This window comes from Dicentrarchus labrax, unplaced genomic scaffold (genome assembly GCF_905237075.1).
Source record: "Dicentrarchus labrax unplaced genomic scaffold, dlabrax2021, whole genome shotgun sequence".
Lineage (NCBI taxonomy): Eukaryota > Metazoa > Chordata > Actinopteri > Moronidae > Dicentrarchus > Dicentrarchus labrax.
This window is the reverse complement of record NW_026136701.1, coordinates 8843383-8855426: the sequence shown is the minus strand read 5'-3', so window position 1 is coordinate 8855426 and position 12044 is coordinate 8843383. Positions and strand designations below refer to the sequence as shown.

The following is a 12044-nucleotide window of genomic DNA, read 5'->3' as shown; positions in this document are numbered from 1 at the left end:
TTCTTATAAGCCAAAATGTCTGCTGTGAAAAAGTCCTCATCATTTAGGTCATGAGCTGAGAAAGCAGTTAAAACTGCTTTTGTAAAAAACAAAAATGTGTTACTGATACCGCATAAGACTGAGTCAAAGAATAATCAACAGCAGCATAAGTAGGAAAAGCAAAAGAAAACAAACAAAACAACTAACTTATTTTCTTTAACACAAGATGTTGCTTTTTAATTGAAGACTGAATGTGTTTAGACAACTGAAATGAAAGAATCTGACAAATAAGGGAAATATTTATTGGAGCTGATTTTAGTCATGTGATTTCAAATGGACTAAAGGTCTAGAATTTGTGGGAATTGGGGAAGATAAATGATATACAACAGGTTACATTTGAGAGAAAACCTCTATTTATTCAGTGTTGCTGCTGGTTACACCACTGAGTGTCTTTATGAGTGTCAGTGTCAGACAAGTGAAAATTAAATAGGGAGTTAATAAATAATAATAATACAATAAATAATCACCATTAGCCTACACAAATAAAGTATGGATAATAATAAATATCATTATTACCTAAAAGGTTATTTTATTTATACCTTTAGAAACCATTTTTCTGCAAAGATTGAGACCAGTTAGATCACTATTGAAATAAGATTGAATTGATGTCGTTAACCCACTCACCACTGGGTGGCAGTAGTACATCAACTTTTCAAAGGATGGATTTTTATGACATCCAGGTGACCATGACGTCTTGTTCAGTGTAGGAGCTCTTGTATGAGTTTACCCCAAAATAAATCCTGTAGCATTGCTCATCATCATGCTTCATGATGCATACATGTCAAAATCATTCACATTTGTATAAATATTGTTCAAGCACAAACTCACTAAATAGAGTCCTGTAGTCATGTGCATTTCACTTGTAGAGTCCCAGAAATATTAAGGGTTACATTCAAAACATAAAGTCCAGTGTTCAATGTGCACCAGATGGCACTGCCTGCAGTATGTTATATGTCCAGTGCACTGGCACAGCTTATAGTCTTGTCTCACATTATGTTATTGAGGGGACATTTTGAGGCAAGGGGAAGTGATTGCATTGTGTCTGCCAAAAGCAGATCCTGACCCTGTGTCTGTGCAACACTTGACACCATCAACATGCATGATTTCAGTCCTTGTGCAAGAGATGGAGTTCACTCTGCAGAATGATTGGTTTTGAATCGTGCTGTATTAGAGCTCCTGTGCTCTTTATCTTCAAGGCCTTTCTGTGCTTCCCAGGCTTAGAAGCTGCATCAAATAAGACTTTGTATTGTTCAGATTGAATGAAGCGTGGGAAGGAGCCATTCTCCATCAGGCTGTAGATTTTCCTCTCTGCCATGACAAAGCATGATGAACTTGGTTGCTGGAGACTCTGGCTGATGATCTCTCTTGTGTAGAAATCTAGGTTTACCTGCAAAGACGTGTTAAGCAATGCAGTGAACATGCTGTTTCAATTTAGACATTGACTGTATACGCACTATGTGCAGCCACCTGCATCATTACAGATGCAGTTGGAAAGTAACTATTTAAAACACTGGCTGTGGTTAATGTACAGTAAATGATACAGGTCAGTGCAGGAGTTTTTCTATTTCTTGCACTTATTGCCGCTCTTGCAATAAACACATGAAATATTCATGTGCAAACCAAGTTTTCCTTACGCTTAGATTTGGGTTTGAGCATCTAATAGAGTTTGTTTTCACCTGTTTGGAAGACTCGGCCCTGATGAACTCTTCATAAATACTTGCTGCTCTCTGTTTCAGCTCCTCTGGGCTGTCGAAGTTTTTGAACTCTTGACAGGCGAACCAGAAGTCCAGATTTTCCTCACAGAACTCTGATTTCAGAAAGTCCCGAAATGCTGTGTGTCCACCTTTTACACAAAGGAACATAACTGCATTATAAATAAAACAGTAATCAGCCATGATATTAGTTTTGTATTGCTTGAAAGCAGATGAAAATTACATTTCTGGGAAAGGAGTGCCTCAAAAGATTCTACCAGCAGGCTTGTTTGATTTGTTTCTTGTCTGTAAACAGAGGAAATGGAAGGTTTTTGGATTTGTTCACATTTGAAAGAAAAAGTTAGACAGCACAATATTAATATGCAGAATGATAATATTAACAACAAAAAAACACCTGTTGATTTTCCTCCATGGTAATGGACTGTGGATGAAGTTATGTATTTTGGATTTCCATGCGTTATGTCTGCAAGAGAGGATAACAGTATTATTAGTAGTATTAAGAAGGCTTAAAGTAAATCTCATTGCATTGCAAATGGGACGTACTTTACTTACATTCTCTTTGTGTCCTGAAGGTCAAGAGATGTCTCAGAGAGCCCGGTCATTGTTGAATATGAATAAGACTACCTCCTCTGTGAATTATAATTTGATGGTGTGCATGATGCTCCGTCAGATTTCCAACCTCACAGCTTCACCACTGGATCCTGACTGCCTCTTCTCACTGACGAGGGTCAAAGCCAGATTGCGATTCCAACTATGATGTCAAGACATCAAGTTTCTCCCTGAGTCTTACCACTTTTACCCCATGTGTCAGGCTATCTTTAACCTCTGTTGACATACTGCCTGATTGTTGCGTAATTAGAAGGAGTTACATGAATACTCAAAGTGCGTCAAACCTTGTGCTCTTCCTTAATGTATCACAACCCCCATCACATTCTCCACAGTTAAATGCATTACATAGACTCTTGAAAGTCACTCAGTCTCTTGTTGTTGTTTAGCTCACCATTCAAGTCTGTGCTATTTTTAATCAAAGGTCAAATGTTCACGAGTTTCTTTTTTCCTTTTCTGTGCTGCTCCTTCTGTGTGTCTTTCTTTCCCAGTTTCTGGATTACATCCCCTTCACTATCACTGTTGGTTCCTCATATTTTGGCATTTCTTTAAATTTTACCTAATTTAAAAGGCTGTTTATTTCATGATGTTAATTCAATTAACAGCATTTTAAAGGTGTTTCAAGAACAAAATCATTATTAATCAACGAGGATCATTAAAATATATGTTTGTGTACTAGAAACTGTGCTTTTGAAACAGTGGAACATCAGAAGTTATGATATAAAAAGTGAAAGTTGGTTTTCTGGAAGGGGAATACCTGGAGTCTTGTCTCTGTTTGTTCATACGTAGAAATTATATCCTGTTTCAAATAGTGTCTTTACAAGCAATAAACCTTTGACTTGGATTTAGCTGTTTTTACTATGAACAGAGCACCAAATAAGCTCAGTTATGTATATTCCATTTCAGTGCACACTCTCTTTGGGGCCAGAGCTATTACTCCTGAGTAAAACACTTCAGTTACTTTCTCACCACTCTGACTCTGTAACTCTTTTGAATTTTAACTTCAGCAGAAGCCCAAAAACCAAAAACTGTCCCACAAATCAACGACATGACAAAGCCTAGGATTAGGAATTCACTTAATTTAGATGGAATAAGACCAGTAAAACAGCCATAATGAAGTAATGTTACATCAGGGGGCAAATGTGCAGATTGCTCAGAACCAAATTAGTTTCTCTTCCCTTTATGTAGTTTATTTGGTATTATATGTGTTTTTTGTAAGGGATGCAAGGGTGGGAGAGGACATGGGAAATGGGACAGAGATAGGGGGTAAGAGAAATATTGATTCGATATTGCTTTCATTTCTTAGGAAAGTAATTACTGTAAGAATAATAACTATTAAAGAAAGCATAGCAACGCTAAACATCTACAGCTAGATGCTTATGTCAGCATGCTAAGATGCTCATAATGACAATGCTAACATGCTGGTGCTAAGCAGGTGATATCTACCATGTTCATTATCTTAGTTTACTATGCCAACATTTACTAATCAGTACCTAGCACAAAGTATAGCTGTGTCTGATGGAAATGTCCTTAAGTTCTGAGGGTATCTGGTGATAAACCATAGTCTTAGACAAATTGATATAGTCAAATTCACCCTGAAGGGGACATGTCCTGAATGTCATAGCAATCTATCCAACAGTTGCTAAGACATTTCCCTCAAACACATTTTATGTAATATCAATCTGCTGGTGGCACTAGATAAAAAATCAGGGGACCAAGAAAGTCATTAGAATAGGCCTACATCGTCTGGGAACAATGAATGTCTGTACACAATTTCATAGTAAACCATTTAGAATCAGCATAATATCCATCCAGACCAAAGTGGTGAACCACGGCCTGAGAGGCTGACATTTCAATCCCTACAGCCACTCCACTAGCAGGGCTAAAAATGTTTTGGTCACAAGCTCAGAAAATGGAAAAACTGCAGCATTAACTGATGGCTCTGTGTAAGTATCTGAAAGTGAAAGTCTTATTTCTGACTCTTTTTCAAAAAGACAGTCAAGTTCACCCTTTTCTTTGTCAGGACACATCATGACAACCAAGTCGTTAGTTTGATCAAAATGTACATGTGGAAGGACTGCTCTTTTAGTTCAAAATAAAATAATAATAAAATAAGAGTTAAAACATAATCAGTGAATGAATGTGGGCTTTGGAGTGAATGGAACATGAACAAGAACTGTTGAACAGAACATCACAGTTAATGACACGCAACAGTCACCACACAAACCAAACAAAAACCGGTCTGGACAAGATTGAACTTGGCCTCACCACTGAAACAATGGCTTGTTGCACATTCGTGTGTGGTTTCCAGGACCAAAACTGTGTTGAACAGGAAGTAGTTGTGAAAGGGAAAACCTGCAGATTCATATACATCCAAAAGTGAGCGGTAAAGTTTTTAGAACCTGTGCTTTGAATGCGTCTTGTAACCCCTAAAATCAAAGCAATGTCTACTTCCGACCCCTCATCACAAATGTGGTTGTGAAACACATTTTAGTTGATACAGATAATTTCTCTTTACATCCATTAAAAATTCTGCTTCTTTACTCTTCCTGGCTTTGTTTCAATGAAAATATCTGAAAGAAGTGAAACTGCATCAGAAACATATGAAGTTATCTCACCCATGTTGACCTAAAAACTAGGAAGGGGACCATATGAGTTAACATGAACCTTTTTGTAGGACACATGACTGATTAATAGGGTCATTGCTGAGGAAGTCGTAGAAACACAGGAAGAGCAGAGAAGCAAAACAGAATATCTAGGTCTGCTTTCGCATGAGTGTTACACCATTACCTACATAAAACCAACGTAATCACACGTACTTATGACACAGGGACTAGAATATGCAACAAAGGTTTACTGTTTGATCTGTGAGAACAACTCAGCATGGGTCAGCACCATCTTTGACATCGCCATCGTCATTTTCAGCTGTGACTCTCACAAATAATTTAGTAAAAATATGCAGTATATACAACTGTGCTATTCTAAATTAAGAAGTTATATAACATCTATTATATTGTAGATATAAATATAGACTCTAGATTTGCATGATGGACTTTGAGCATTGAAGTCACTGGGGTATATATGCAGCTATGGCAGCCAACAGAAAAAAGTTTTACAATGTTTCATTTGCAATTCACATTGGAGAAGCCTGTATCATTGGGTTGAACAATGCTAACATGCATGGTAAAGTGGGTTTTCTTTGTGTGCTTTAGCTTCCTTTTGCAGTCCAAAGACCTGCTGGACTGAAGACTCTATATTCAGGTTGTTTCCCTGTCTTCCAACGCATGCTTCCTGGGATAGATTTGATAGACAGAAGACCATGCCGCTAGGAAGAGCACCAGTCTTTGAAGCCAATTTAACCAAATTACATCCGTCAAGTGATGCACACTGGCCCAAAATTACGTTTTCCTGTAAGCTATGTCTATTGTGACAGTATGTGAAGCGTCTATAAAACGGTGAATACATTTTATAAAAATTTTTAGGCAATAACATTTGGAAAGTCTAGATAAGCTGCACAATCAAATTATTTTATTCCCATTCAAGTAAGAGGCAGGCTAAACTGGAAGTCAGTCAACTCGGCCAGTGGAAGTCTCTGGTGCGTATGTATACATTCATCCGTATAATTTCTTTAGAGCGGGAAATGGTTTTTTGGCTTCATGCGCCACTGAGCAACTTTCATAGCTAACCATCAGATCAAAATGTGCCCAATACTTTGATTTATGACCAAATACCTACAAAGCAAATAACATCCTCATGATCCCCAGCTGTATTTAAACGTGTAAACATTGTAGATAGATAGATTTGTATCTAATGGAAAATTTCCACATTGGAACATTTTCACCTGTGACTGAAATAGACCTGAAACAAAGTCTCCTTTGTTGAACTGGTCGAGCAACATCACACAGTAATCCAGTGACATGTATACAACCCATGTGGTTCCAAAAGGATGACTTCTGTCTTATGACACACATGGAAGATAAACCTATGGCTTTCAAATACAATTCAGTCTCAATGACTGAGTGAGTAGTATGTAGTATGTACTGGATATCCTCACACCAGTGATTTGTAGATATGTGTCATTGCATGAAACCCGAACATCCTGTGTCTCTGATGTGACCTCATTTTGTTGTTTTTTTTACAGCTTCTCATGGTCATATGACTAATCTATCGCATGATCATCTTGTTACTAATAAATAGAGCCAGTGCGAAAGAGGAAATGATGACCAGTCAGGCATTGATCCATTCACTTCAGTTTAACACTTTAGCTGCATCTGAGTAAAAAAAAAAGGCCTGTGTTAGAAATAAAAAGGATGCTGAAAGCTTTTTTGGCCAAAACACAAAATAAATGTGGTGCATTTATACTGACAGCTTTTTGTCTATTACTCTCTATTATTTGTGTATTGTGCATTTGGCTAAGTGTGTGTGCCTGCACAAAGAGAAGGATGGACGAGTGAGATTAAAAGAGGATGTAAGCAGTTCGGAACACTTCTCCTTATTTTCTATAACCTTTAACAGAGTGATACCTGATGTGTTCCCATAGATAAACTTCCTTTTTGGGTTTTTTTTTGGTGATACAAATGCAGTTTCAGTTATAAACCAAAGGTGACGTCTGATTGCTACAGTATAGTGATAAATGAAAGACTGAATCGTAAAACAAAGGCTGAATGACTCGTGGAATGGTGGGAAGTGCTTGAAACACATTCAAAAGCATGAAATGCTAATGGCTGATTAAAGAAGAGTCACTGTGGTCCTAGCTGTCAACCCTTTAAACCTCATTGATCCTCATTACAACATCATGCTGTGCAGCTAGACACCGTTTAAACCCACAAAATTTTATTTCAAATTGTAGTTGTATCCTCAAAGTTCCCAAATATACCAAGTGTATAAGGCTCAATGTTGGGGGAATTTATGAAAACATGATGTACAAAAGAAACATTTCATGTCAATTTGACTGAATTGCGCAGCCATTAAAAACTGTCTTTGGTTTCACTCAGTGTAAATACTGCTGCTTCAATGAGGAGCAGTGACAGCAGAGACTAAAGTACATAGTGTCAGATAATGTAAAATCCAATCTTGAGGCTGTTTAACCAGGGTATGAACTGCAGGGGAGCCAGAGGGAGCTTGGCTCCTCTTAATAAGAGATGAGCTCTCCAGAAAACATGGGTTGTGAATGATTGGGGCCGTGTTATTAGAATATTATTGATGTATAATTCCTGCATTAGGGTGATCTCTAATAAAGATACAGAAATGCATGCTGTTGCTGCCCACACCTTTGATTACAATTTCATAAACTTCACTCACTTTAACTCAAACATCTTTCTTAGTGCCACCCATTCATTTCTCTGTTTTGTAGTCAGAATACTGTAAGTGAGCTCCCCAGAAGGCCATGGTATAGTTCGCACACTGTGTTTGATGGAAAAAAGAGGGGGAAATTGTGTTTTGAGGGTTACTGATAATTTTGGAAAATATTTGTTTTCTTACTGACAGATTGATACCCATTTTAAATATGCTCAATATGGTATTGCCAGCTGCTGGTTAGCTTAGTTTAGACTGAAAACAAGGAAACAGCTAGCCTGGCACGGTTCAAAGCTATTCTATTTTTGTATGATTTAAACATGTGAGCTATAAAGTGTAATCTAGACACGTTTGGAAAAAGGGGTATTAACGTGTTAATTAGTGAGATTTAGAGTAGAGAGGTAGTGGATACATTTTTTTAAACCTTTGGACACAGCCAGGTTAGTTCTTACAATTGTTGTGCTAAGCTAAGCTAACTGGATGCTGGCTGTAGCTTTATATTTACAAATATGACAATGGATAATTTTCTCATTTAACTCTCAGCAAGAAAACCAATAAGCGTATTTCCCAAAATGTCAGACTGTTCCTTTAAGTGAAGTTTGAAATGTATCAACAAGGATATGTTACAGACATATGGAGAACTGTACACTGTGCAGTATTGTAGAGAGTATGAGTAAGCACTCCTGTGCTGCTGCAGACATGTCTAAACTCAAAAACCACCAGGTGGTAAATAACGTAATTGTGAGTAAATATGTGAATGAACAAGAAAATGACTAAATGACTAAATGACTGAATGAATGAATGAATGAACTGTGACTAAGTTACTTTCAGGATTCTTAAGGTGATGTGTATCTAGATTGATGGGAACCTGACCTCCTTTGTGTCTGTCTATTTATCTGTACATCTGTATATCTGTACATCTGTACATCTGTATATCTGTACATATACAATTATTTGTCAGATTTCAATGCCAGTGTAATATTTTGTTTATTAAATATGTACAAATCCATCTTAATATTCACATTCACAACATTGTGACAAACTGTGGAACACATTTTAATATATAGCTTATAACAAATTATTATAGCTGCAACACATCAGTTATTTCACTGTGACAGCATTGATGACTTCTAAATGGATAACACCACAAATATAAATCCACATATGGATTGCATCTACTTCTCTATTGCTTTAGTGAGATAACAAACTTAACATGGTGTGCAAATGTAGATACCAGCTCATGCACTTGCATCTTGGGTGGAAGTTGCTGTTTGCACCACATACACTTCCTGGCGTCTCTCACAGAAAGTCCCCGGTATTTTCACAACATAATCGTGGTATGTCTGGGAAGTTTCCTAACTTACAGGGGCTATCACAGCAGCGTCTACTGATTCATGTACAACTGTATCTGTAGAACATGTTTTGTTCTGACCCATCTGTTTCCATTATACCAGCTGATTTTCAACAAACCCTCTTTGTTTTCGTTTTTTACAACAAAGCTGACCTCCCCTCTCTCACACAGTACATGGGCATGGCCAACCCCAAAGCACGTCCTTTCCAACTCACAAGTAAGGCTAGAATGTGTTGAAAATGACAATTTTCGGTGCTTTTGGTGTTAACAAATCACCAACAGTTGTCCCAAGATGAGCAAACACACAACACAGCTTATCTCAGGTAGTCCAGCATTGTGCTCAGCTTCACAGTCCAGTGTCTATAAACACATTGTCTCTGGTATCTGTTTTCTTTACATCTTCACTGATTCTGATGTAGAGTCCAGTAGAGCCTGATAGATGTCAGACCTGAGGAAACGTGGGTAAGAGTCCCTCTCCATTAGCCCGTAGACGATCCTCTGGGCATCATCGAAGCACACTCTGGTGGGCGCCTTAATGTTCCGTCTGATCAAGTCTCTGGTCTTGTGATCAATGTTGATCTGGAAGCAGAGGAAAAATAATGAGGACCATAAATTCAAAAGTAGTAGCAGAGGTGTTGCATATTGTGAAGAAAACTGTAAATCTGTTTGCGTTATAAGAAACCTCTACACATACCTCTCTCACAGCCTCAGCTTGAATATAGCGTTTAAATATCTTTTTGGCCCTGGAGGACATCCTGAAGGAGGATTTGATCTTCTTGTAGTCCTCACACACTAGCCAAAACTCAATGTTTTCATCACTGAACTCTGACTTCAAGAAGGCCTGGAATATCTTCATGCCATCTACACACGTGAACACAAAATGAACAGCAGTTAGACAGTGTTGAGGAAGAACACTGACTATGAAACTTGACTTTGGGACTATGTATTGATAAACTCACATTTGGATGATAGAAGCCTCTCTAGTGAGAGTGACCACTGGGACATCTCCTCGAAACAAAGCCTGCAAAAGAGGGGTGCGGTGTCACACATGCAACAAGTATGTCAGCAATTTGATATTTAGTTTCCAGAGAAGTTTTCTTCACTTACCCATCCGTGTTAGGGCCTTGACACGCTCTAAGACGACACTTCAGGTTTCCTCCACTGGTTAACCAAACACAAATTTATTTTACTTGCATGCTCTTCTTGAGGTTGATCAGCCATGACACAAAAAAGTAGATACAGCGTATCAGGTATAATAAAATGCTTACCTGTCTTTTCCCCTCTCCTTGTTATCAGCATCCATAGTTAAGTGCTGAAGCTGCCTTGGTGGTGATGTGACTAGACTTGGCATGGCAACAATGCTGTATAAATGTGTGACTGTGTTGAGTGAGATCTGCAACTGCCACTGTGTCCGCTCAGCATCAACTTATATATGTACAGCAGAAGTCTGAAATGAGGTTGGTGCGTAGAGTCACAACATCATTCTGAACTAACCACAGAAAAAGAGGAAGTTGGGTATGACGCAAACTTGTGCACACTGTAATGATAGCCGCCTGACTGTACTGTACTTTGATCTGCATCGATACTTGTTTGGTTTAAAGTCTGGCCATGCAAATTGGGTTGTGGAAAATTCTGCAGCAGATAGGCAAATGCTTTAGTCTTTATTCCAGTCTGCCTCAAGAACCAATGCCACTGTTAAAGGTTTTGTTAACACACTGTGACCTAAATGCTGAGGCAACAAGTAAAGATGTCCCCTTATGGTTAAGCACTTTATATTAGTGAAAGAGCTAATGATTGCATCTGTGCAGGAAAGAAGCAGCTGCATCCTGTCACTTACAACTACACCTTTCAAAACATCATGTTTCCTTTAAAGTGAAACTATATTACTTTCGATAGAAGAAATAAGACATTTCTCCTTTAACAAGCTTAAAAGTTGAAGTCATAAGCAACAACATGCTATCTCAATTTAATACACCCAAGGCCTCTACTGCTACAGCCTTACTTGACCTGGTATGACAACTAGCTTTTGGATGCTAAATGTTAGCTAATTACCTAACTTAAAGCAATAGAAAGTGAGTATTTCCCAAAATAAACTAAAAAGTCAGTCAGTTAACTAACTCTTGTTTAGATCAATTGGTTAAATTTAGCTAGATACTACTCTTAAAGGTACATCATTAAGCCAGTTCACTGTCTTAAGACTCTTTCCTCCTTTACAGTTGCTCTATTAGCATTTACCATCATCCTATAATTGTCACTGATGGTGGCAGTGCCAGCCGCTCAGCCAAAGTTACATAGTCTTACTTTGAAGATGTTCTCACATTATGGTGCAATCACACTAAATGCAGTGTGTTCTTTGGTTTTAAAAATCTCTCAGCTCCTCTCACTGAACCTGTCTAGAAATGACAAATTGTTGTATTATGTTTGTAATATCCATATTTGTTGCTTCAGTAATACCTTAGCATACATGTAATATACTCCTATAAAATCTCTGTGGGGGGCACACTACTGACTTAGGACAACTAACATGCAATTCTTTTTTAAGTTTGCATTTATGACCTCGCTTGAATCTTGTTTTGCCTCCGACAGACACATAGCCTCAAATAACACAAGAACAACACAAGTTCAGTCTTGCTTTGGGTCAGTTTCTCTTTCAGCTAATGACTTGTTATATAACTTAAATCATGTGTTTCTTTTCATTTTCTTGTTTGATACTTGACAGTGGAGTCAGATAGAAAATACACAGGGAAACAGAGAGGGGGATGATATGAAACTAAAGGTTGCCCACCGGAACCAAAGCAGGGACACTGTGGTTGCGTGGTATTCGTCCTACACCCCAGTGTTTCCACTTTAGAAAGGTTAGAAGTTTGTACATACAGGAGGTATAAGGCCATCTCTATGTGGTCTAAAGCCGTAAGTATAATATCAGGAAATCTGTTTTATCATCTTAATATCTTTTCACTGTAGAGATTAAAAGATTCAGATCTAACTGGTTGATGTCAACATCATGTAAAAAGCACTAATATCAACAATACAACATTTTC

At 37.9% G+C, this 12044-nt stretch overlaps 2 protein-coding genes across 2 annotated transcripts; both read right to left on the bottom strand.

Moving 5' to 3' along the window:
• Positions 1-260: 260 nt before the first annotated feature.
• On the bottom strand, positions 261-2588 carry LOC127362547 (regulator of G-protein signaling 21-like). Its single transcript, XM_051398360.1, has 5 exons — positions 2304-2588; positions 2146-2214; positions 1975-2036; positions 1716-1882; positions 261-1426 (listed from the first exon to the last, which is right to left on the bottom strand). The coding sequence occupies exons 1-5, from the start codon at positions 2351-2353 to the stop codon at positions 1145-1147; spliced, it is 630 nt and encodes a 209-aa protein (XP_051254320.1). The 5' UTR covers positions 2354-2588; the 3' UTR covers positions 261-1144.
• A 6032-nt stretch (positions 2589-8620) lies between these two features.
• LOC127362570 (regulator of G-protein signaling 13) lies at positions 8621-10452 on the bottom strand. The gene is made up of 5 exons (XM_051398408.1): positions 10272-10452; positions 10111-10164; positions 9963-10024; positions 9698-9864; positions 8621-9582 (listed from the first exon to the last, which is right to left on the bottom strand). The coding sequence occupies exons 1-5, from the start codon at positions 10352-10354 to the stop codon at positions 9397-9399; spliced, it is 552 nt and encodes a 183-aa protein (XP_051254368.1). The 5' UTR covers positions 10355-10452; the 3' UTR covers positions 8621-9396.
• Between the last annotated feature and the right edge of the window lie 1592 nt (positions 10453-12044).

Bases quoted from the DNA above. Each gene is read 5' to 3' on its own strand.
- LOC127362547 (XM_051398360.1), bottom strand. From the start codon at position 2,353: ATGACCGGGCTCTCTGAGACATCTCTTGACCTTCAGGACACAAAGAGA. The intron at 2,215-2,303 runs GTAAGTAAAGTA...CCTCTCTTGCAG, and splicing joins CTTCAGGACACAAAGAGAAT to ACATAACGCATGGAAATCCA. The intron at 2,037-2,145 runs GTGTTTTTTTGT...CTCTGTTTACAG, and splicing joins CCATGGAGGAAAATCAACAG to ACAAGAAACAAATCAAACAA.
- LOC127362570 (XM_051398408.1), bottom strand. From the start codon at position 10,354: ATGCCAAGTCTAGTCACATCACCACCAAGGCAGCTTCAGCACTTAACT. The intron at 10,165-10,271 runs GTAAGCATTTTA...TTGGTTAACCAG, and splicing joins AAGGAGAGGGGAAAAGACAG to TGGAGGAAACCTGAAGTGTC. The intron at 9,583-9,697 runs GTATGTGTAGAG...CTCTGCTTCCAG, and splicing joins AAGCTGAGGCTGTGAGAGAG to ATCAACATTGATCACAAGAC.